This window comes from Pieris brassicae, chromosome 4 (assembly GCF_905147105.1).
Source record: "Pieris brassicae chromosome 4, ilPieBrab1.1, whole genome shotgun sequence".
NCBI lineage: Eukaryota > Metazoa > Arthropoda > Insecta > Lepidoptera > Pieridae > Pieris > Pieris brassicae.
The window spans coordinates 8238795-8260778 of record NC_059668.1 but is presented as its reverse complement, the minus strand read 5'-3'; the positions used below and the strand labels follow the sequence as shown (position 1 = coordinate 8260778).

Sequence of the window (21984 nt, the reverse complement as noted above, 5' to 3'; positions counted from 1 at the left end):
GTAGGCAATTACACCCTTCAGATCTAAATTAAGATCATAATTAAAATTTAAAAAAAACTAACATTTAACAGACCCTTGTGAGTTCTGAATTAAATATAAGATATACTTTATAATATTGATAGATTACCTTGATTTGATGACTGCTGATCGCTTTGATTGATCTGTGGCTTCTTCTCTGATTGTCCAAGTATCATCTTCCGTAGTTCAGCGCGCTCAGCTTCCTCTCTTTCTAGTGTCAGCTAAAACATAATTAGGATAAAACCTTGCAATTCTCTACAAACATAGGAAACCAGGTCTTGTTATTGGAAAGTATGGCTCTAAATACCTGTTCCGTGGTCTTTTTATTAGCGAGCATATTTTCAAGGTTTTTGCCCATTTCCTCTAAATCGGACTCCTCACTGACGGAACTCTCAGCCTCGTCCGTACTTAGTACTTCAGTGCTTTGAAGTACTCGGTTTTGGAGCTCGAAGATGCGCTGACATTCTTCTTTGTACCTGAAAACAAGATATTGTTTTTAACTTTGCGTTACATTTATTAATGTAAAAGAAAAATAAATATCAAAACAATGTTATAGACCGGTTAATTACGTCACCTAATCATTAGTTACGTACATATATTTCATTGAAAAGAGGAACAAAAGAATCATCATCAGGATCACTAGTCACTAGTTTAAAATTAAATTTATGTAAAATTATGTCTGAAAGAAGGCTAAGGTTATAGTTATATTAGTATTATTATATTTCTTTGAAAAACACAAATAGTTTTCAACGCGTTTTTTTTTTGATTTTTATTTTAGTAACAATTTCTAATTATATATTTTTTTATTACTTAGAGACAAACGACAGAGCAGTCATGGATACGCACTTTAGTGGGCGTTGCCGGTCTGGAAGCGGTATTTCTCCCCTGGAAGCCAATTCCACAGTTCGCTAGTCCGCAAAACGTAATGCCTAGAGAAGCGGACTGTGGAAGACTTTCAGCCAACGAGATGGTGCGGATGAAACTTAGATTTCAGTGCATATTTATTGCATTAAAATTTCCTATACAATTACAAATACATAACGAACGATACATTCATTTCTTGTATTACATACAATTCTTTCTCGTATATTTTGAACTAAAACGTAATATGACCACTATGAACAACAAAAAATATCTACCTTTCTTGATGTTCTGCAATAGAGAAGCGGTTTCCACGTGAGAACTTCGTCATGCCCTCTTCCCCGGCCTTTGCTTTTTCCGTAGACAGCGTTCTCACTACATCAATTACTTCCCAACGAGAGAGCTTCTTGATCTGTAAAAAGTAAATGATTAGATTAAAAATATGGTAGAATCAAAACCACCCAATCACAACCAATACATATAAATATTATTAACATTATAATCGAAAATATTCAGAGGGTAATAATAATAAAGCAGTGACGCTTCAATTACTTTGATCAACTTTATTTCATATATCATGTGTCAGACACATAACGTCAATTTTTCGATTTGAGGAGGTATGCGGGAGCATATGCGCATAGAAAGTCCATTGGTGCCGAGTATCGAACCTACGACCTCAGGGATAAGAGACGCAAGATATTACGTAATTATCTAACTAACCTAACAGCATCTTATTGTGACCACATCAAAATTTAGATTCTTAAGTTTTAAATAAAAATATTAACTTGGCCATCTCATGTAAACACATGTATCTATAATTATTTCCAATCCAGATTTTCGCAAATTTAAATTGATAAATGACAAAATTCGATCTGACAAATTCAAAGAAAATAATCGTAAAATATTTTATGAGAAATGCATTGAAATATCAATCTCTAGTAGTAAAAATTTAATTGGGATTGAATGTAGAAAGCGGCCGTAAGTCATACATATTATATTAAATTAGATTGTTTAGTTCGATTGCCAAATCAATCAATATATTTATATGTTTAAGTGGCGTGTACCGACGTGCACTCGGATTATCTATTGACAATGTACATTATACAATAACGGAACAGACACGTGATCAAAAACACACAGCACATTGCATTTATAATTGACAATATAATGACAGGTAAAATTACAAACACAGTTATACTCTACATTGTCTTTGGTTGACTTTAAATTCGTTATGACTTACTTCTTCTTCGGGCACGCCGAATTTCCTGAGCAGAGCTTTAGCATTGTTCAAGCTAAGTCTTCTCAAGTCGGCGTCGGTTCCTGTGACAGTCCTCTTGGGCTGTTGTTCCTCGTTGGGCTGTTGAGTGGGTTTGTTTGGTACGCGCACGTACGAGAAGCCTTCGCCACACCCTGTTGGGTCAGCCGGCCCCGTCAATTGGAGCAGACATTTGCCACGCATCGCCTGAATGTAGGCACGTGTCGTGTTCCATGGAGCTACTTTCACCTTTGAGCAAATATGGCCACTGTTATTAGATGCACAGAAGTTACTGGAATATCTGTTTTCAAAGTATCTGTCCTTCAAGAAAATTCTTAAAAGGCCGGCAACGCACTCGCGAGCCCTCTGACGGCGGTATCACTTAACATCAGGTGAGCCTCCTGCCCGTTTGCCCCCTATTTTATATAAAAAATCTGCTGATTGGTCCGAAACAGAGAACAGCGTCTTTTCGAGACATTCAAGGTAATTATGTCTTTCAATATGAAGTGCAAATGTTGTCTTCGGAAAACCCGGTTTTGAACCCAGAGTTGGGAATTTATGTTGTCATGTTGTACATATATTCTATGTGTTTTATTTGATATTTTTTAAATAAGTTATTTAAATTGTTATTTAGTGTGCATGTCGCAGTAAAGTAGTCAAATCAGAGAGTTAACTGATACTTAAATGTCTAACAGTTAATTAAATGTCGATATTCAATCAAAAAGCATTTTGATTTAAATAAAGCAGCGTCGAAAACGTTTAACTATATGTCTGACCGAAAGCCAGCGTGTTGATTAACAATGTAAAATAAGACTCCGCCATGATTATTTCTTTTGTTAATGTTATTTCGGTGGGATCGTGAAGAACTGAGAGGTTGGAAATTCTGTATTTTGCTTTATTGTAAATCTTTAGATTAGGTTAAGTTAGTCTTGTTGCCTAGGAACGTTTAGGAAACTCGTTAAACGTTTCGTTCACTCACTTGTCTGACAAAAATTTAGCGACTTGATTGAATATCGATTTTTAAATAACGGTCTAGTGATTCAATTAGCTCTCTGATTTAACTACTTTATTGCGACATATATATCACTCCAACTAATAATCTGTGTTGCTGTTAAAGCCGGGTTGTTGAGCCGAGGGCCCACTATTAGTCATTCAGTTTTTTATTAAATTTATGTACGAATGTTTTTTTTTCTTTCTTTTTATATTTAGAAAAAAACACTCGAACTATTTCTTACCACGCAAATCTAGCCGAGTAGGGATATTCGCATAAAATCTTGTCTATACTATTGTGTACTGAGACTTCGGGTCATAAATCATATTTCTATCTATCATCTATCTGTCTCGCTCGCACTTACAGTTCTTATATGTAGATGTAGTGATGTGCCTAAGAATTATAGAGGTGCAAATCGATAATGGGATAGGTACGATTGATATTATAAATTATATTGAATAATAATAGGAAAATAATTTCGCCATCATAAAATAAACGTTTTTAATTTGTAAGATAAATGTCACCATTTAATTTCTTCAAAACCACGTTAGAAAATAAATTCGAAGCGTATGTAAGTAAGAAAAACAACAACCCTTACTCTTAACGACTAATCAGGAGTCACGAGTACGTGCGCAGGCACGTATCAATAACGGGTTGCATTGCGTACACACTACTGTCAGTGTCATTTATGGCCAGACGACTCAGTTTAAAACGCATCAACAATAACACTATAAAATTCAATTTCCGGAGGCCAGGATTGGATCAACCAGGTATCCCAAGTTTTGTAAATTTAATGTGGGACCGTAAACATAAAAGCAATTTTAATTCTGGCAAAATGTTATTCTTAATTTTTCAATAGTCTTGAAAAACTTAGAGCTTATCACGTTTTATTTAAAAAACAAAAGAGAGACTACTTATAATTAATTAAAATGAATAGGAACGAACTTACTGAGCGTTTTTGCACATTCTTCTCAGAACAAGGACTCCTTGTAGACTAATGAACGGATGACGTAAATTTGACATGCGTATACAAATTTTACCTAACTGAATAGATAACTTTTGAATTGAATAGCAACGTTTTTTATTTGTATTGAAGCTATTCAAGACATTTAACACCTAAAATATTTATAATATACAAATAATAAAATATAATATATATTAAAAATCTAAACCCTTGAGTTCTGAAGCAGAAAATTTACCTCATCGTCCATTTTAAGTTGCAACTCTTCGTCATCATCCTCTTGCGGTGTGAAAATGAACTTTTCTCCATAACCAGCATCTTTAAGGCGCTGTTCGGCCGCTGCCATACTGAAGTAGGCACAGCACTGCTCAGGAGAAACCATCGCACGAATTTCCTCTTCCGAGGGTAGACGGAATTCTGGTTTTATTACCCACCTACAAATTACAGCATAAGGAGTTAAGTTTTTAATTTTTATTTATTTTTTCTGTATTGGCAATCCTTGCTTTTATGTGTTTTTTTCCTTCCTTGTATGCATGTTTTCTTGTATTTTTAAGCATGCATATTGTTTTATTGTAGAAGTCGAAGTAAGAAGTAGACATGGGGAAAAATTGGCTGTGCCAAAAATAAATCTGGAACTGTTTAGAAAAAACACCTTTTGTATGGCTATTAAGGTTTACAATAATTTACCAAAAGAATTAAAAGATCTTCCGACTAGAGTTTTAAAAATCGACTTGTTGTATTACTTATGGAAAAAATGTATTACTCAATAAATGATTACTTGCGTGAAACACTGTAGTTGATATAAATTTAATAACATTTGATATGATATGTACGATACAAATAATATAAGAATTGACCCATTTTAATAAGACTAATAATGTAAAATGTATAACTCATTTAAAGACAAATTTGCGCGTCATTGTACGGCAGAATATGTGAAATTACTATTGTACCCCCTTTTTGTACCATATTCTTGCAATAAATTATTATTATTATTTAGAAGTTCTAGTAAAATACATTTCGACCGCCCAGTGACTGTTGTCAATGTTGATTAACTGACATTACTCGAATTATAAAAATGTTTTGAGGTTTGCTTTTCATCCATTTGTTAAAAAAAAAATATTTTAAACAAATTGTTCGATAAACGTTAACATTTGAGCCGTAATATTTTGCTCCATTTATTTTTAATTAGAGGACTTGAATAGTAAATCTTTGCGTCGATCAGCTTTGCAGAAACTTGCATGAGCATGAAAATTACCGTTATCTTTGATTTTGAAAACTATTAATCACCTCGGCTTCGCAACCTTGGCTCAAAAGTCTTTTTAAAATATATAACTTATGACACTTACGACTTTTACGAAGAAAATAGCTTATTAGTAAAAGACCCGACAACCTCACGAAGTTGACCTTAATATTACTATAGATTAAACTTGATAAGTCATTAATACGAATATTATACGATTTATATTAATTATCATCGAAACCTAAACCCATATGAATACAATAAATATGCAGGCTACTTTAAAAACCGTAAACTGCCCTTTTTAATGGAAAAAAACACAATCTGTTAGATAATCGGAGATCGAGAAAAAATATTATTCTCGATTCGATTCTTCCACTCTTAATAAAAAAATCAATGGCGCTACAACCTTTTTAGGTCTGAGCCTCAGATTTTTATATCTGTTTCATAATCATTTGTTAATAGAATAGCCAAGTAGGTGATCAGCCTTCTGTGCCTGACACACGCCTTCGACTTTTTAGGTCTAAGGCAAGGTTTCACTCACGATGTTTTCCTTCACCGTTCGAGCTAATGTTAAATACGCACATAGAAAGACAGTCCATTGGTGCACAACCGGGAATCGAATTTACGACCTCAGGGATGAGAGTCGCACGCTGAAGCCACTAGGCCAACACTTCTCAAACTTTTAATTACGTTAAAATAAAAATATCTTGGTAAAATAACCAAGCATGCAGAACGCTCGTTCCCGGCCTCATAACCCATGAAGCATTCTTGCAATTAAATGTAAATAAATAATTAAATCTTACCAGTTAGAATCAAGACCCGTGCGTTTGAAGTCAGCACAAAGTTTGAGCCGTTTTCGAATTGAACTTTCCGAATGCGATGGAAACGCTCGCTTTATATCGTCCATTTTAATACGGCGAGGGTTATCACGCGACTTCCAGAACAATCTGTATATAAATACCTGGAACGCGATGTTTACAAATTGTTTTACCAATAGTTAAAATATAGGGGACATTTGCAAGAATATAAAATTCAGATTTTCGAAAAACAGTACCTACTGTTATCAATGAAGCACAGCTGTTACCAAATTATTAGTATTAGGAGTCAAACCACATAAAATCATACTAAGGAATCTTTGACGGCTTTCGGAAACACACTTGTGGATGAGAATATTAAAGAATGCATACGGACGGAAAGATTCGTGAAATAAAAGAAACGCGTGATAGTGTTCGTCTTTCAAGTTCAAAGCTAAATACCTACCTGTAAGAAATCCCTAACAAAATTGTTAGCTCTCTTCGAATTGGGACCAGGTACTTCATACAATGGACACTCTTGACCAGCAACAAATAATGAATCCACTTCCCTTATGTAATACGATTGTCTGAAAATAATAAAATTAAAATCTCTGTAATAATTTATTATAAGTATTCAATTTTTATCTCCTACGACGTGTTAATATATACATACAATAATTTAATAAAATATACGATATATACACATAATATACATTATGAACCCAGAAGACTGTATTACAAAATTATTGCTTTCCGATGCGGACGAATAATTCAGTTCTCACAAAATTAAAGCGTAATTTTGTTATTAAAGTTCTTTAAACAAACAGTTAATAGTGGAGTGTGCGTGAGTTTATATGTATAAAAATAAGTTTGTGTGTGGCTGTGTGCGTGTATCTGAAGTATATTGCGCATTAACAAAAACACAAAATATATAACAAGGAACAAAAGGATTATCTAAATAGGAAAACTATATTACTTTAAAACTTTGTTTAAAGAGTTACCTTGAAAAAAATGTAATTTTGTTAATAAAGTTCTTAATAGCGGAGTGTGCGTGAGAGATTTGTAAGTATACGAATGGGTTTCTGTGTGTGTAGACGAACTATATTGGGTATCAAGAAAATCACAAAAAAGATATATATATATATCAAAGAATATAAATATGACAAGTTTAATGATATTTTTTATAAATCATTTTAATTGTGTGAGGCTGCAAGAATTAGAGTTAGATTTGCGAATTAAGAAAAACAGAAATGATGTTGAAATGAGACTCAGAAACGAACGCGCGAAATGATTCATACATACAAAAAGTTTTAAACATTTACGTTAAAAATACAATAAAAATTATTATATAAATTTAAGTAAATTTACCTAATTCGGCCGTGTTGAGTGATGGCATGAAAGTGAGGTTATGTACTAGGCTGTGTTTGTGGAATGCGCTTATAAACTACGTGATTTAGCGCTATGGATATTCTTAAAACTTATTTTAAGCATTCCGCGATAGCTTAAACAAGTCAAGGCTTAAATAGTGGTCGATGTATGTCCGGTTTGCGCGATACAAAACTGAGTGTTTTGCATGGTGTTTATATGAAGAATGTGAAATAAAACACGATTACGAGTCCAGTAGAAACATGGAAGTGTAATTTTTCTAGAAGTTACACAACATTGATAACATGCATTGATGGTCTTTTGCAAAGCACGGCCGATAGCAAATTTATTTACTTTAATACAAATCACATATTTAAAAAATCAGTGGCGCTACTAAGGCGCTAATCAGTGTTAGGTCTGACTCAGATTTCTGTATCATGATTATTTGTCAATCTAATGGGCAAGTAGATCAGGCACCTATGCCTGACACACGTCAACTTTTTGGGTCTAAGGCAAGCCGGTTTCCTTACTATATTTTCCTTCCCCGTTCGAACGAATACTAAATGCATTAGAGAGAAAGTCTAAAGACTATTGCAAACAAAATTATATTGAATTGTATTTAATATTTGATTTCCTAATCTAATTTATTTTTATTGTATTATTTCTTTTCTCTTTTATCCTTGTAATGTTTACCTTTGAATGTTGTGTACATGCACATGCATTTATGTGAGTCGTGTATTCTTTTGTGTATGTATGTGTTTCGTTAGAGTTTTTTAAATAAATAATTATATGTATACCTTGTCCGAATCACAAGAAAGTCTGTCTGAGGCAATGTATGGTTGTAAATAGGTGCTCGGTACATATTATTCTCGACCACAGACTGTGTGGCACCAGGCGGTAAGATCCCAAGAAATGGAGACGTATGAGCGTACGCAACTTCGCCGTACTTCAGCGGCGCTGGTCCGGTATCCTTGATAGCTGTTCGCTTGTAGTAATTCTTTATCTTCGAACACATTCCCACTTGGCTTATTAGTGGTGGGTGCTCCTCGCAGAATTCTAGGAGTACCAATTCGCCATCCCGCCCGCTAAGGTCTTCTGGTGTACGCATGAAGAACACGTCACCGCCCCCAGACGCTAATCGCTCGGCTTCACGTTGCTATGGATTAAGAAAAAAATATTTTCTACAAAAGAAATTAAAACTAGAAATCTGGGATTGCCAAGTCGTTGTAGTCGATGTATAAAACAAAAAATATTTGTAATATATATGATATTGTCAGGTTAGCTAATTACGTAATAACGTAAGACAGAAGGTCCCTTAAGTAGGGACTGAATAAATTCTCCGACTTGGTGGATCCAACAACTTTTTACGGTAGAACAGCGTTGCTATTTTTTCTAGGTTTGGTTTGATATACTTCTAAAGAAAACCCGTCATCTTTTAGTCCGGGGAGTCAACTCCGGAAAATAAATACAGATAATACAACTTTCTCTACAGCTGTGATACTTTTTGACATTCAACACCTTTTGTCTTCAGTCACCGTCCACGCACGCTTTAAAGCACGCGAAACGTCGGGAAAATTTTAAAATAATGTAAAATAATTATAAGTTTATAATAATACATAGCTTCAATCCGGTACAAAAGTGTATTCTTTAAATGTATAAAAGCTATGTTATTAATAGACACTGTGATATACTTCTTCAAAGGAAAAAAATGAATTCTGTAAAATGTCGGTACTAATTGTTATTGTGAAACCTAAGAAATATCTTCATAGATTTAGAACTCATAGTAGCTTCTCTGCTGATACAAATGAAATGACTGTTTAACTTTTTGAAAAATGTTCACTTATTGTACTGAAAATCCAAAATTCATCGACTACATTCTTTACTCACTTTAGCCTTCTTTCGTATATGTTTAATCAAGGGCTGGACCGGGTGAGGTCCAGGCGCAGCCAATGGACCATATGCGAGCTTTCTCAAGGCTGGTCGATGGAAGGCCCGAAGCCGGGCTGGTCCCATATGCGTTTGTATGAAAGGCGCTCGCAATTCCACAACTGGTGTACTGTGTTGGATTAGCTGCCCACCACCTGCCTTCAACCGTGGGTTCTGCGATTTCGTCTGATAAAATCTACAATATATTTTACAAGATTAGTATATGACCGGTAAAAACGATTACATCTGTCTAGTAAAGGGAAAATACATGATCTAAATAACCAGGAGGTAGTTTAAATACATTCAGATAGATTTAAATTTCTTACAATAGATTTGTAAGAAATTTAAAATCTAATGTTGGCTCTAAGTTTTTTCCGTACATAATATAACATTTTAAAAACCAGTTCAGATTATCTTTTAGTGACTATAGGACCTATACAAATTGTTATAAAAATTTCAGTTAAGTATTTATAAAAACGTTTTCTTTTCTATTTGTTTAATGTATTCATAACACTTTTGTATTTATTGTATTTTTATTTCTTTAGTTTGTAAGGAATTTAAAGGAACCGTGGTTTAACCCTTCAGGCACCAAGACTCAAACCCTTTATTAGTTTTTTTGGTGTTTTGTAATGTTTCATCAAGAATAAAAAATTGCCAGTAAGCCCAAAGACAATTTTGACACTAGAATATTCACAGACAATACGTAAGAGATGTGACATATTAAAAAAAACTGAAATAAACTTACACATCATTAGATATGTTAAAGGGATCCCTATCAGGTGACTTCGGCGGCGGCGGCGGCGCATCTTCTTGCAATACGTTGATGACACCAGCTTTGCCCAATAGTAATTTCGACTTCTTCACGTGTGGATGTGGAATTTTTACTTTTGGCTGAGGCCCTCGCTCTGAAAACATTCGATGCATAATAATCGAAGTATGTCGCCTTCGTGGCTTAATGGTACGTGGACATGACCTTTTATTTGCCAAAAAGGCACAGAATATTGACCGTTACCGTTACACGGTCAAAGTCAATACTTGCTATACGTCTACGTACCATGTTGTCTATGTCTACATATTTTGACACGAATTTTTATTCATATATTTTTTAATATAATAGGGGGGCAAACGCCCCTACGAAACGCCCAAAAAGGCATCTCATCGCAGCCCATAGACACCCATTTTTAGTGGGTGCGTTGCCGGCTTTTGAGGGTAGAGTACGCTCGAATTTTGAAGACTTGGAGGTCGTATCTCTCAGGGAAGATCCCCGCCGGAAGTTGATTCCACAGTTCGCTAGTGCGCAAAAGAAAATTTGCTAGATAGCAATATCTATGGACGATGACAAATTATAATCATTACTTATCTATAGTAGATAATATCACTATGTAATGACAAAACGCATAAAAAACTGTTTTATTAATCCTTATTATGGAAGTTGCATTTTTTTTATGTAACAGGGAGCAAACTGGCTGTCACCTAATGTTTACTGATCATCGCTTCATAAGGTTAATCGTGTTAATATTGTGTAAACCGTTAATAAATATATATTCATTTAATTAAAATTAAAACAACATAAATTATTAGGGATGCAAGGGCGGCCTTATAGCTAACAAGCGATCGCTTACAAGCATCCCTAGTAATAAAAATAATAAAAAATATAATTAATAATACCAAGTCAACATATATATAACAAGTAACACTGAAAAGTTATACATAATAATAAATATATAGACCATATACCTCGTGTAATCTTGGAAGGATCAACGTCATCAGGTATTCCCAATATAATATTCTCGTCATTGGGATCAAGGGTCAATATCTTGGGTTTTGGTATCTTTGGCATGTTCTCAGAGTCCCAGATGACCTCATCCTCCCATGTCCCATACACCAGCTCTTCATTTTCAACGGGAAATATACTGTACCATGTGTTGTCCTCACCGTCCACATTCGCTTGGCTTGTTGATGCCGTTGAACTGAAAGTAATATAAGAAAGTTATTTTTATTATTAACGCCTGATATTATTTAACATTCTTCTTTTAACTAATTGCGTCGATCATTGTTTGTATTTTATAAAACATAATAATAAATTATAATAATATATTATATATAATATTAATAAACTCATAATTAACGCATACATTTTGCAATTATTTATTTTAAAAATGAAATGTATTTCCAGAATATTAATGTTAGAAAAAAAAAAATATTTTGTTACATTATTTTTCCGCTACAACCAAAAAATATCAATACTATGAAGAATGTTATACAGTCAAAATCTGTTATAACGATATCGAAGGGACTACTTATATTTGGTCGTAAAAACCGATACAGCCGATGACGTTGTTATTAAGTACCTAATACATAGAATTCAGTCGGGACCTTTGATTTTGTTCAATATAACCGGTGTGTTGTTCTAAACGATGTCGTCGTAAACGGTTTTTACTGTAATAATAAACGGATGACAGTTTAATGTCACAACGTCATAACAAAAAATTAATGAAATAATTGCATACTTTCATGAATAAAATTGAATAATTTGTAGTGAATTATCAATATTTTTTATAGATAAAAAGGAGTGAATTCTCGAATGCATAGGCCAATCAAATGGAAAAGAGATAGATAGGGCGCAAGTGTACAATGAGCATAATGTCATGCGTGTAGCCGTTCATCGATTTATTAGACATCACGTCAATGATAAGACTACTTACATCACAATAATACAAAACGGGACAAAAATTATATGAAATAAAGCGAAAGGATGTAAAGGGGCGGTCTTCCAGCTAAAATCAGTTTCTTCCAGACAACCCAAACATATATAATATATTATACAAACTTAAAACTACCCAATATAAAAATATACTTAGGTAAAAATAAGAAACGCTTCTAGGTAAAATGCCGTTAATTCATTTCTTAAATGTACTGACTTTTTAAGAATAATAAACTAGAGAAATAGTTCATTATTAATTCCCGTTTCAATGTAATACTCACGTGGGTGTCTTATGTTGGGTGGTAGGTATTGGTGTATGTGGAGTGTGCGGGACGTGGGGTCGTGGGTGTGAGAACTGTTGCGCTGTACGACTCACGGAGGTTGGGACCCAGCCTGCTGCGTTACTTTTACTGTTAAGGCGCGCCAATACCTACAAACATTGAGATTTGGATAAACACAATAATCGAAGAGAAAAGAGAGCGTGTGAAGAAAGTCAATTCAGTATCAAAACAAATGTTGTATTGTCTTTTATTAACATGGCTTTTACACATTAAGAAAACACTTTTTGCTTTACAGTGTGGCCACGCACGCTAATACAGCGTTGCTAATACATCGGAAAAATTAAAATTTAAAATTATGTAAATAATTAAAACTTTATACTAATAATACATAGCTTCAATCCGTTTAAAAGGTGTTTTCTTAAAACAAATGTTTTGAACAAATTATTGAGAAAAATTAACACGACTTCAAATAGATATTCCGTTTAGGTCCGGGACTCAAATTGTATTTGTATCGTGATCATTTGTTTTTTTTCTATGTAAGTGATCAGCTTTCTGTGCTAACATACGATTTTTTGGTAAAAGGCATGGTGATTTCCCCATGATGTTTTCCTTCATTGTACCACTTGGATCATGAGAATCGCACACTGACTAGGACAGCACTGCTCTTCTTCACTACATCACTAGGTATCATATAGATATTTTTATTTTTGTATTGACAAATAACTATTCGATTAAGAAAAACGCTTTTTGAACGGATTAAAGCTATGTATTATTATTAAAAACTTAGAATTATTTACATAATTCTATTTTTTTCCCGACGTTTTGCTTGCTTTTCAGCGTGCGTGGTAACGGTGACTGAAGACAAAAGGTGTTAAATGTCAAAAGTATCACAGCTGCAGAGAAAGTTGTTTTATCTCAATTAAAAAAAAATAGAATTATCTAAATAATACATAGCTTTAAAAGTGTTTTTCTTAATGTGTAAAAGCAATTTTAACAAAAGACAAAACTATTCGATTATCAATTACTTTTTAAATCTTTACGGTTAATAGTAGCGGTATCGAAGATATTTTTCATATAGGAAAGCCTACGGAACGCTCAATTAAGGCAATCATCGCAGCCCATGGATTGATTAAGCGGGTGCGTTGCAGGCCTTTGAAGGAGGGCGTTTATATATGAAAAAATAAAAAGATTTTATACCTTATGTTTTATTTCATTTCCGTCCCATATGACGTCATCCTCCCATTGCAATTGCGATACCATAAGAAACGAATCGTCTGGAAAACCGCTGTCCGCGCTCTCTGTATTTTGATCTTCTACGGGCTCTTCTATAGGTTTCTCTTCGCGATCGGGAGACGGAGCCTATATGTAACATTTAAAACAATTATTGATAATTTTTGGAGATTAAAAGTTACGTAATTTTATATAAACCTATGCTGGAAGCTGGAAACTGGAAAATGGTTTCACGCCAGACAAAGCTTTAATGCATGGCAGAATTAACCAACCCTCCTAATCCTCGGTTAAGTAGTTTAGGAGTCCATCGCGGACAAACATCGTATATATATATATAGATGAAGCTATGCGTTAATGTCAAGAATACCTACGTAATAACCTAGCCCCAGCTCTCATATCCTTATCCGAGTAATTCGAATATACGCTGGAAAAAACTGGTCTCAGTAGAACCCAAAAATCTACAGACATTTCATCACTTATTTGTCTATAAGAAGAAAAATATGTGCGTCTCGAGACGCCCGACAGAAGTGGTAAACTAAACTAAGTTGAACTATATAATTCTGTAATGATCCGAGGATCATATTCTGCTTCATTCATCATATTTTTTATAATCACTTACAAAACCGTGATAGTTTCAAGTTATATGCGCATGCAAATTCGGGGATTTCGGGATTTACTACAGCGAGGCAGATTATATACAAGGGGATACCTTGTACCCTATGAAGTACCTCCACCAAATATTAGCGGAAAGAAAGGGAAAGCGTCTGTCCAAAATACGGCTAGCGCTGCGGGTTCGAGTGAGAGACGAGGAGTGTTGCTACCGCTGCCGTTTGCGTGAGAGAAAGAGAAGCTAGACAGACTGGAGACGTAACGCGTTACCTAACGAAGTGGTTAACCCTCCCATAACAAGTTGTCTCTTCAAAAAATATAAACGGAGGCAAAAATGTAGATAAGCAAAATCTGGTTTTCATTATCACACAACGTCCAAGCTAAGTCAGTAAATTATTAGGTATACCTTTAGTTTGAATCCATAGTCAAAGCCGTCTCCTGTTTCTGGCACATTCAGCATGTCATACCATGCCTGTGCCGGACCAAATCTCCAGTGAGCTGGAGTAACTCTTTGGCTCTTGTCATTTCTGTCTCCCGATGCATTACTGTCATGTTGTGATGAATGTTGGTTCTCTTCCATTGGCCTGTCAAATTTTTTATATGTAAACTATCAAGTTATACTTAATTTTTGAAGTTATACTTCTTTTGGCGCGTTAGGGAAAAATGATGAGAGTAAATTTTTACGATGCGCGCGCGCACTGTCGCAGAAGACCGACACCTGCACACCGTCACAAAAAACTGACCCCCTGAAGTTAGCATAGTTAACATTTTAAAATAAACAATGTTCATTTATTTAATTATGTAGAAGTAATATTTTTGTTATTTTCAAATAAACTTTATTAACTAGGTAATGCGTTATAATAAAACTTTCAATGTATTAAATATCTTTTTTTCTATTGTTAGTATCGTTTTTTCTACAAAGATAGAATAAAATTTTTGAAAAGATTTTCTTGTACACACACTTTTTTTCAGATATCAGAAGATTCATAAGCAATAGAAGTATTATTTTAAAGTAAACTGGGACAAAATATAAACCATACACAAGTTTTTATTTTATTTTGCAACAATTTACTTTAACTTCTTTTTTAATTCTGTAACAAAATATGTATTACCGTATTTGTTCGTTGTATTTATATGATTATCAAAAGAAGTTAATCTATAAGGCCTATATATTCATATATATCAAAAAACATACTTAAGAAATTTTTCCTCATCATCGCTGGCATACTGTGGATCTTGTGTCTCTGCTTGAGGTGGTGTATCGGAACTGGTACTGCCACTACGTTTGCGCCGCCGTCTTTTTTTTACACCACGCCATATTTGTGGTAAACTCGACAATTTCCCAGGGCCAAAAAGACGGGAGAATAATAAAACCTATAAGTAAAAAACTTGTTATAATAATGATAACTTAGAGCTTCTGACTGACAAGCTTTGACTCATGAATATTATTCCTATGACTTGTATATATAATTAGCCAGTAATTTAATTACACATTACATACAAACCTTCATCTTGGAAGGTTCTTTACTTACACTGTACTACTATTTTTTTTCTACTATGGAGCCCTTAAAATATTATGTAAACAGATTTAACTTTTTGAAAACAATACTACTAAATGAATACTTTTAATAGAAAAATGTTAAGACCATATTTTCATCGGTTATTTGAAATAAAATAATATTAAAAATTGATTTACAACTGTTGACGCATAAAAAGAAAGAAAATTTATTTGGTCCTAACTTACATCTTGTATATACCTAATAGCTAAATGAGGCCGGCCATTGCCTCTCTGATAATTTGTTACTTAGTATTGTCTTTGGGTAACATAGCTTTTACACATTGAAAGAGAACAATTTTTTAAGTAGATTAAAGCTATTTCCGACGTTTTGCGTGCTTTACAGCGTGAGTGGTCACGGTGAATTTAAATTATGTAAAATAATTATAAGTTTATAATAATACAAATAGCTTTAATCCGGTTAAAAAATTGTTTTCTTTCAATTTGTTACTTGTACATGTACTATTATTGCAACAATGTGTTTTATATACTTACTTTGTCAGCTCTAAAATCTGGAAACAGTTCAGTTACATCAACATTAGCATATTTTGATGGAAGCATTGCAGCTAGGGGTGTATCAAGTTTCTTAGGCTTTTCATTCTTTTGTCTCCTGAAATTTTTTATTTTATTTGAATATCATTCTCCAATAGCCCATACACACACTTATGCATGTACATGTGGTAAATTGATGGCTACAAAACAGCAAGTTTCAAAAATATATAATAATATAATTTATTTAAATTTAGAACAATAGATTTTTATTTACTTATAATAAGGCAAACCCTAAATTATTTAATTTCTCTCCAAATATAGTATCTACATAAACAACTAAGTAGTTTATCAAGATTGTTTTGGCAATAACAATATCCACAACACCAACAATCCATACTAAATATTTTAAATTTGAATTATTTGTTACATGAACTGTCATAGTTGAATCAAATATTTATATTTGTTTTAACTATCCTAAACATTGAGGATAAAAACAGCTGTGTCACGAAAACCTGAATTAACACAGCTAAATCATGGAGTACAACAGTTTTATTTATTTTATTACTTACGGAACACTACTAGGTGGTGGCATGAGTCCATCGTCACCTTCCATGTCACCCTCATATCCCTCATCATTTCTTGTCTCATACACTTGCTTTGTGTCATTATCACATGTCACATTATCTTTCCAATCTGTAGGTTCAATACCATCATTACTGTGTAAGTAATGTTCTGAATCAATGTTTGCTAACATATCCTGCTTCTGTTTTTGAGTATTTTTGTTAATGGTATCTGTAGTTTGCTCTTGCCAACCTGTTTTAATTTCCTCTTCCTGAAAAAAAGAATGTAAAAAATTTTTTACAGTCCAAAATGTTTTTTAAATATTAAGCTTTAGATTTAAAGTTACTGGTGAGTAAAATGTGAAGTCTTACAAAGATATATTTATTAAAAAGGATATTATGCTAAAAAAATCGATGGTGCTACAACCTTTTAGGTCTGGGTCTCAGATTTCTGTGTCTGTTTCATGATTGTTTGTGAATTGAATAGGCAATCAGTCTTCTCTGCCTGACACATACCGTCGACTTTTTGGGTCTAAAGCAAGCAGGTTTCCTTATGATGTTTTCCTTCGCCGTTCGAGCTAATGTTAAATGCACACATAGAAAGACAATTCATTGGTGCACAGCCGGGGATCGAACCTAAGACCTCAGGGATGAGAGTCGCATGCTGAAGCCACTAGGCCAACACTGCTCTACATTTAAAATTCACCAACAAGAAAGTTACTGGTGAATAAAATGTGAAGTCTTACAAAGATGTATTTATTAAAAAGGATATTATGCTAACGGGTATTTAAATAACATTTAATAAAAGTTAGGTACCTTGATGTCTTCATCAACAGCGTCATCAATATCAAAGAAATCTACAGCTGATGGGCTTTTTTGACTGTAATCTGTAAAAGTAGGTAAACCACTTGAAAATCTGGTTTAGTACTAAAACATTTTTTCAGAAATATAAAATTTACTAACGACCGTATAACTCTAACCTTTTTCTTCTTCTTCCTTAATAGGTTCTTCAGCATCAAGGACCTCCGACAACATAGATCCAAGGCCCAAGCGGTTGAGAGATGCGAGCATTTTTTTCGATTCTCCATCAAGTAGACCGTCATCTTCTAGTTGACCTCTTTCATCGATGTTACCAAACAAAAACCCAGTTAAATCCATACCACTGTGTTGGTCACCGGGATCATCGCTATCACACATTTTTACCCACGAAGAACTCTTACAACTCTTCTAAAGATTTTTTTATTGATTCCGGCTTTCTGTTAGTTTTTATATCTTAAAACAAACTAGTTACATTAAAACGAACACAAGTAAAAATACAAACTATGCATAAACACAGGCAGCTGACAGTTGAAAATTGTAATTTATTCATTTTGACATTGAGATTTGGCTGTTGGCTGTTTGGCCTTTGACAATCCAGAATAAAGCATAAAGCATAGAAGCTTGACAACTTCTGACAGGTATAGTACAATACAACGTGTAACGATGGCGCCAAAACTCGAAAGCATCATTAATGACATGACCAAATTTAAAGTGCATATTATAATGAAATATTTTGTCGCCACCATATTGAAAATTATGAATAAACTAAAATACACGTACCCAAGCAATTATCTATTAAAATAACTGTGCATTTATGAAGAAACTTTGGTTATTTACCAATATTATCAGCAACAATTATCAAAGCAAATTTAAAAATATGAGAAGAAAAACGATAATATTTCAACCAAAAATTAATAATATTATATTTTTAAGATTTTTTCATTTTACACAATACATATTGAGGTAAAAATTATCACAAATAGTCACCCAGTCCCATGGTTGGGACGCATAAAATCACAACAATTGTGCGCTTATCTAGACTATCTTGCAACTAACCTGTGTTATACTAACAATAAATATTATGTGACAATCTGCAAGTGAAAACTGGTCTAAATTGTAAACAACCCTTATAATTTATGACGTATCCCTTTGACGTGGTCCCTTGTGTTTGCTACTTAAGATATGAACATGAAACTAAACTGTCTCGGAGAAATTGATTACAATCTAATTTACGGCTCAGCTGGTTTAATCCTCCTTAATGGGAACAATTTAATTGTGTAAGTATCGTGTCTCGTATAAAAGTTAATAAATTAATTATATTATCTTGCCGTTAACAACATCCGCAATCCGTATGCGCCCTCTATAGTAGCTATGAAGAACTACTTAATCAGCGCGTAAGCACCAATTAACCAAGTAGATTATTTTAAAATATATCAAAAAAAAAGTTGTTTACAAGTGCATTTAAGTGTAGGTATATATATATATATATATATATATATTTAGTGTAGGTAGGCCCTGGGGCCTGGGTTATAAATACCGATAAGATAATATAAATAAAGATAATAATAGATGTTTGACAGAAATAATTATTTGTTACCTAATAGGTGCTGCAATTCCTCACCAGGATTTTAAATTATACTTGAAATTTCGAACGGAAAGTCGTTACAGAGGTAAGAACTTTAGCTTTCGATGAAAAGTTTGGCGCGTTAGGGAAAAATTATGAGAGTACAACACGCTCGCATACCGGCACAAAAAACCTACACCCTAAAGTAAGCAATTAGAATTATGAAATTTTTTTTTGTGATATTTAAATAAACTTTATTAAATAGATAATACGTTATAATAAAACTTTCAATGCATTAAATTACTTTTTAATACCAATAATTTCCTACAAACATAGAATAAGGACAAAGATAAAAATTTCAAAAACATTTTTGTCTTGTTTCGCCAAAGAAGTATAACTTATAACGCGCGTACATAAGTACACACAAGTGTTTTTTTTTATTAAATTGGTAACACATTATATCGTCTGTAGTTAACTTATTATTATTACAGACAGTTCACAGGTGACAAACATATCAATAAAGATTCCAGATGACGTGACATTTCTAAGAATAACAAATAGTGTCATGATACTTATTGGTTCCACTAGTATCTAAATATTCTGTACAATGATTTTCTGTACTAAGGTATATAGATTATAGATGAATGCAGACCTCGACGTCTGTCGTTCCCCAACTATGCGGATCCACATAGTTATCTCCACTATGCGGAACTAGCTCACCACTGTATTCCCAAACCAGTACGACTTAGGGTCCATCAAGAAAAGAGCGCACCAATTGTTATAAAGCCGGCAGTGCACAAGTCTTCTTGCAATGTGAGTTTCCATGGGTGGAGGTATTCGGTGGGACTTCTGCACGTTTGCCCACAATGCTATATTTTTTTAAATGGTACGAGTTAAAAATATTTTTAAGTAATTTGACCCTGTTGGTAACGTATTGTACTTGTACGTAATTCGTATTTGTTGGTAACAAGTACGAATACGGTTACATCCGATTTAGAATTTACAAGTTTATAGAGTTATAAAAAAGAATAAGCACTCGAACCTTTTAACTACTCAACCTGCTATAAAGGGCCCCTAAGGGGATCGCTCTAGAGGCTAGGCGCGTTACTAAGTTGCTAATACAAATGATATCGGAGTTGCAGAGATGCAGCAATTTTCCTTCCAACATACCTCATTAAGATAACAATAAAATTTCACGCATGTGTAAAGATTGACCATTCGGTCCGGACGTCACAACCAAATAAAATTTATAAATCATTGATAAAATTTGCTCTTCTATCGGGAGTCCCCAGGCATTGCTGGACCTTAAAAAACTGCATAGCATTCGTCCGAACCGATTTCGTAATTCGACATAGAAACCTATTTTAAAATCTGTAAAATTAATCTGGTTTAATTACAGCAACAGCGTTGGTCTAGTAACTTCAGCGTGCGACTCTCATCCTTGAGGTCGCAGTTTCGGTCCCCGGCTGTACCAATAGATTATGTGCGAATTTAACACTCGCTCGAACGGTGAAAGAAAACATTGTGAGGAAATCAGCACACTAAAGACCCAAAAAAGTCAACGGCGTGTGTTAATCACCTACTTGCCTATTACATTGAGGAATTATGATGACAGATAGGGAAATCTGAGGTCGGAGTTAATAAGGTTATATTACCACTGATTTATTTTTAATATTACAGCCATGAAACAGACGTAAAATAATTAGAATAGCCAAGTGGCCACCTAACTCTGTAAACTCGCATTTGTGCCCATAGACTTGGCACAACAGTTTGTACGGTACAATTATATTTGTCGCAGCACGTCTTCGTTTGTTCTCCAACAAAGGTTTTATATTAGAATCAAGATTTCAACTGGGAAAGTTTTTCGCGATTCGTTATTAAATTTGCCGCATTTTATAATCGCTTGAATAATTTAAGCATTGTAATCCTGTTATCCCAAATTAGGATTCCGGAAGTGAGTTGTTATTAGTTTCTCTACATGTTCTATTTATTCAATTAAGAAGATTCCGATAATTTCCTAATAAATAAGTTAAATTGTTTTCCTGTGAAATTATATAAAATTTTGTTTTATTTGCTTCGAATTTGATAAGTCATTTTAGATGTTTTATTAGCTTTGGGATTCGCTCTAAATTAAATTGTGACAATTTGTACGAATTTGTTTGATTATTTATTTCGTTGATTTTTATTTTGGTCATTATACAGTCGTAGAGTAATTATTTGTTACTAGCGGACCCGATAGACGTTGTCCTGTCTTAACTATGAATATTGATTTCGAATTGTTATAATTAACTAAAAATGCTCTATGATGTACAAAATTTTTTGTTTATTTTTCTGACTTTATATAAATAGTTTTGTTGGTATTCCAAACAGGCGACAAAACGGCCGCGGCGACTATTATTGCAAATGCACAAACAATTAGCGACTTATGTCAAACGCCATAAGGTTACATCAAAAAATTTTGCTATCGTAACAAAAGTATTCTTAAATTTTCTTATTTTTTCTTTCATAAGAACCTTCTCCTGACAACAACAAACACAACAAAAAAATAATTAGCAAAATCAGTCCAGCCGTTTCACGCGTGATGCCGTGACCAAGGGAAATAGGGATTCATTTTTATATATATATATATATATATAGACTTTCTATAAATTTCCTTAACTCATTATTTACATAACCCGTAATAAAATCTTATTTGTATTGATCAGCTTCATATTTGTAAAGGGAACAGGGGGTTCATTTAATAAAAGGCCACCACA

General features: G+C 33.7%; 1 protein-coding gene across 1 annotated transcript in view; it reads right to left on the bottom strand.

Moving 5' to 3' along the window:
- The window catches only part of LOC123708044 (transcription initiation factor TFIID subunit 1), a 41802-nt gene extending 23616 nt beyond the window's left edge, over window positions 1-18186 (bottom strand). The window contains exons 1-19 of the mRNA XM_045658503.1: window positions 17826-18186; window positions 17662-17732; window positions 16855-17117; window positions 16289-16403; window positions 15434-15612; window positions 14645-14822; window positions 13597-13758; window positions 12400-12548; window positions 11152-11384; window positions 10160-10319; window positions 9376-9610; window positions 8286-8644; window positions 6590-6710; window positions 6133-6290; window positions 4325-4520; window positions 2120-2383; window positions 1158-1291; window positions 326-494; window positions 128-239 (exon numbers count right to left, since the gene is read on the bottom strand). Coding sequence (XP_045514459.1) covers window positions 128-239; window positions 326-494; window positions 1158-1291; window positions 2120-2383; window positions 4325-4520; window positions 6133-6290; window positions 6590-6710; window positions 8286-8644; window positions 9376-9610; window positions 10160-10319; window positions 11152-11384; window positions 12400-12548; window positions 13597-13758; window positions 14645-14822; window positions 15434-15612; window positions 16289-16403; window positions 16855-17117; window positions 17662-17732; window positions 17826-18042 — 3475 coding nt within the window. The 5' untranslated portion in view covers window positions 18043-18186. The remainder of the gene's footprint in view (window positions 1-127; window positions 240-325; window positions 495-1157; window positions 1292-2119; window positions 2384-4324; window positions 4521-6132; window positions 6291-6589; window positions 6711-8285; window positions 8645-9375; window positions 9611-10159; window positions 10320-11151; window positions 11385-12399; window positions 12549-13596; window positions 13759-14644; window positions 14823-15433; window positions 15613-16288; window positions 16404-16854; window positions 17118-17661; window positions 17733-17825) is intronic.
- Window positions 18187-21984: the final 3798 nt, after the last annotated feature.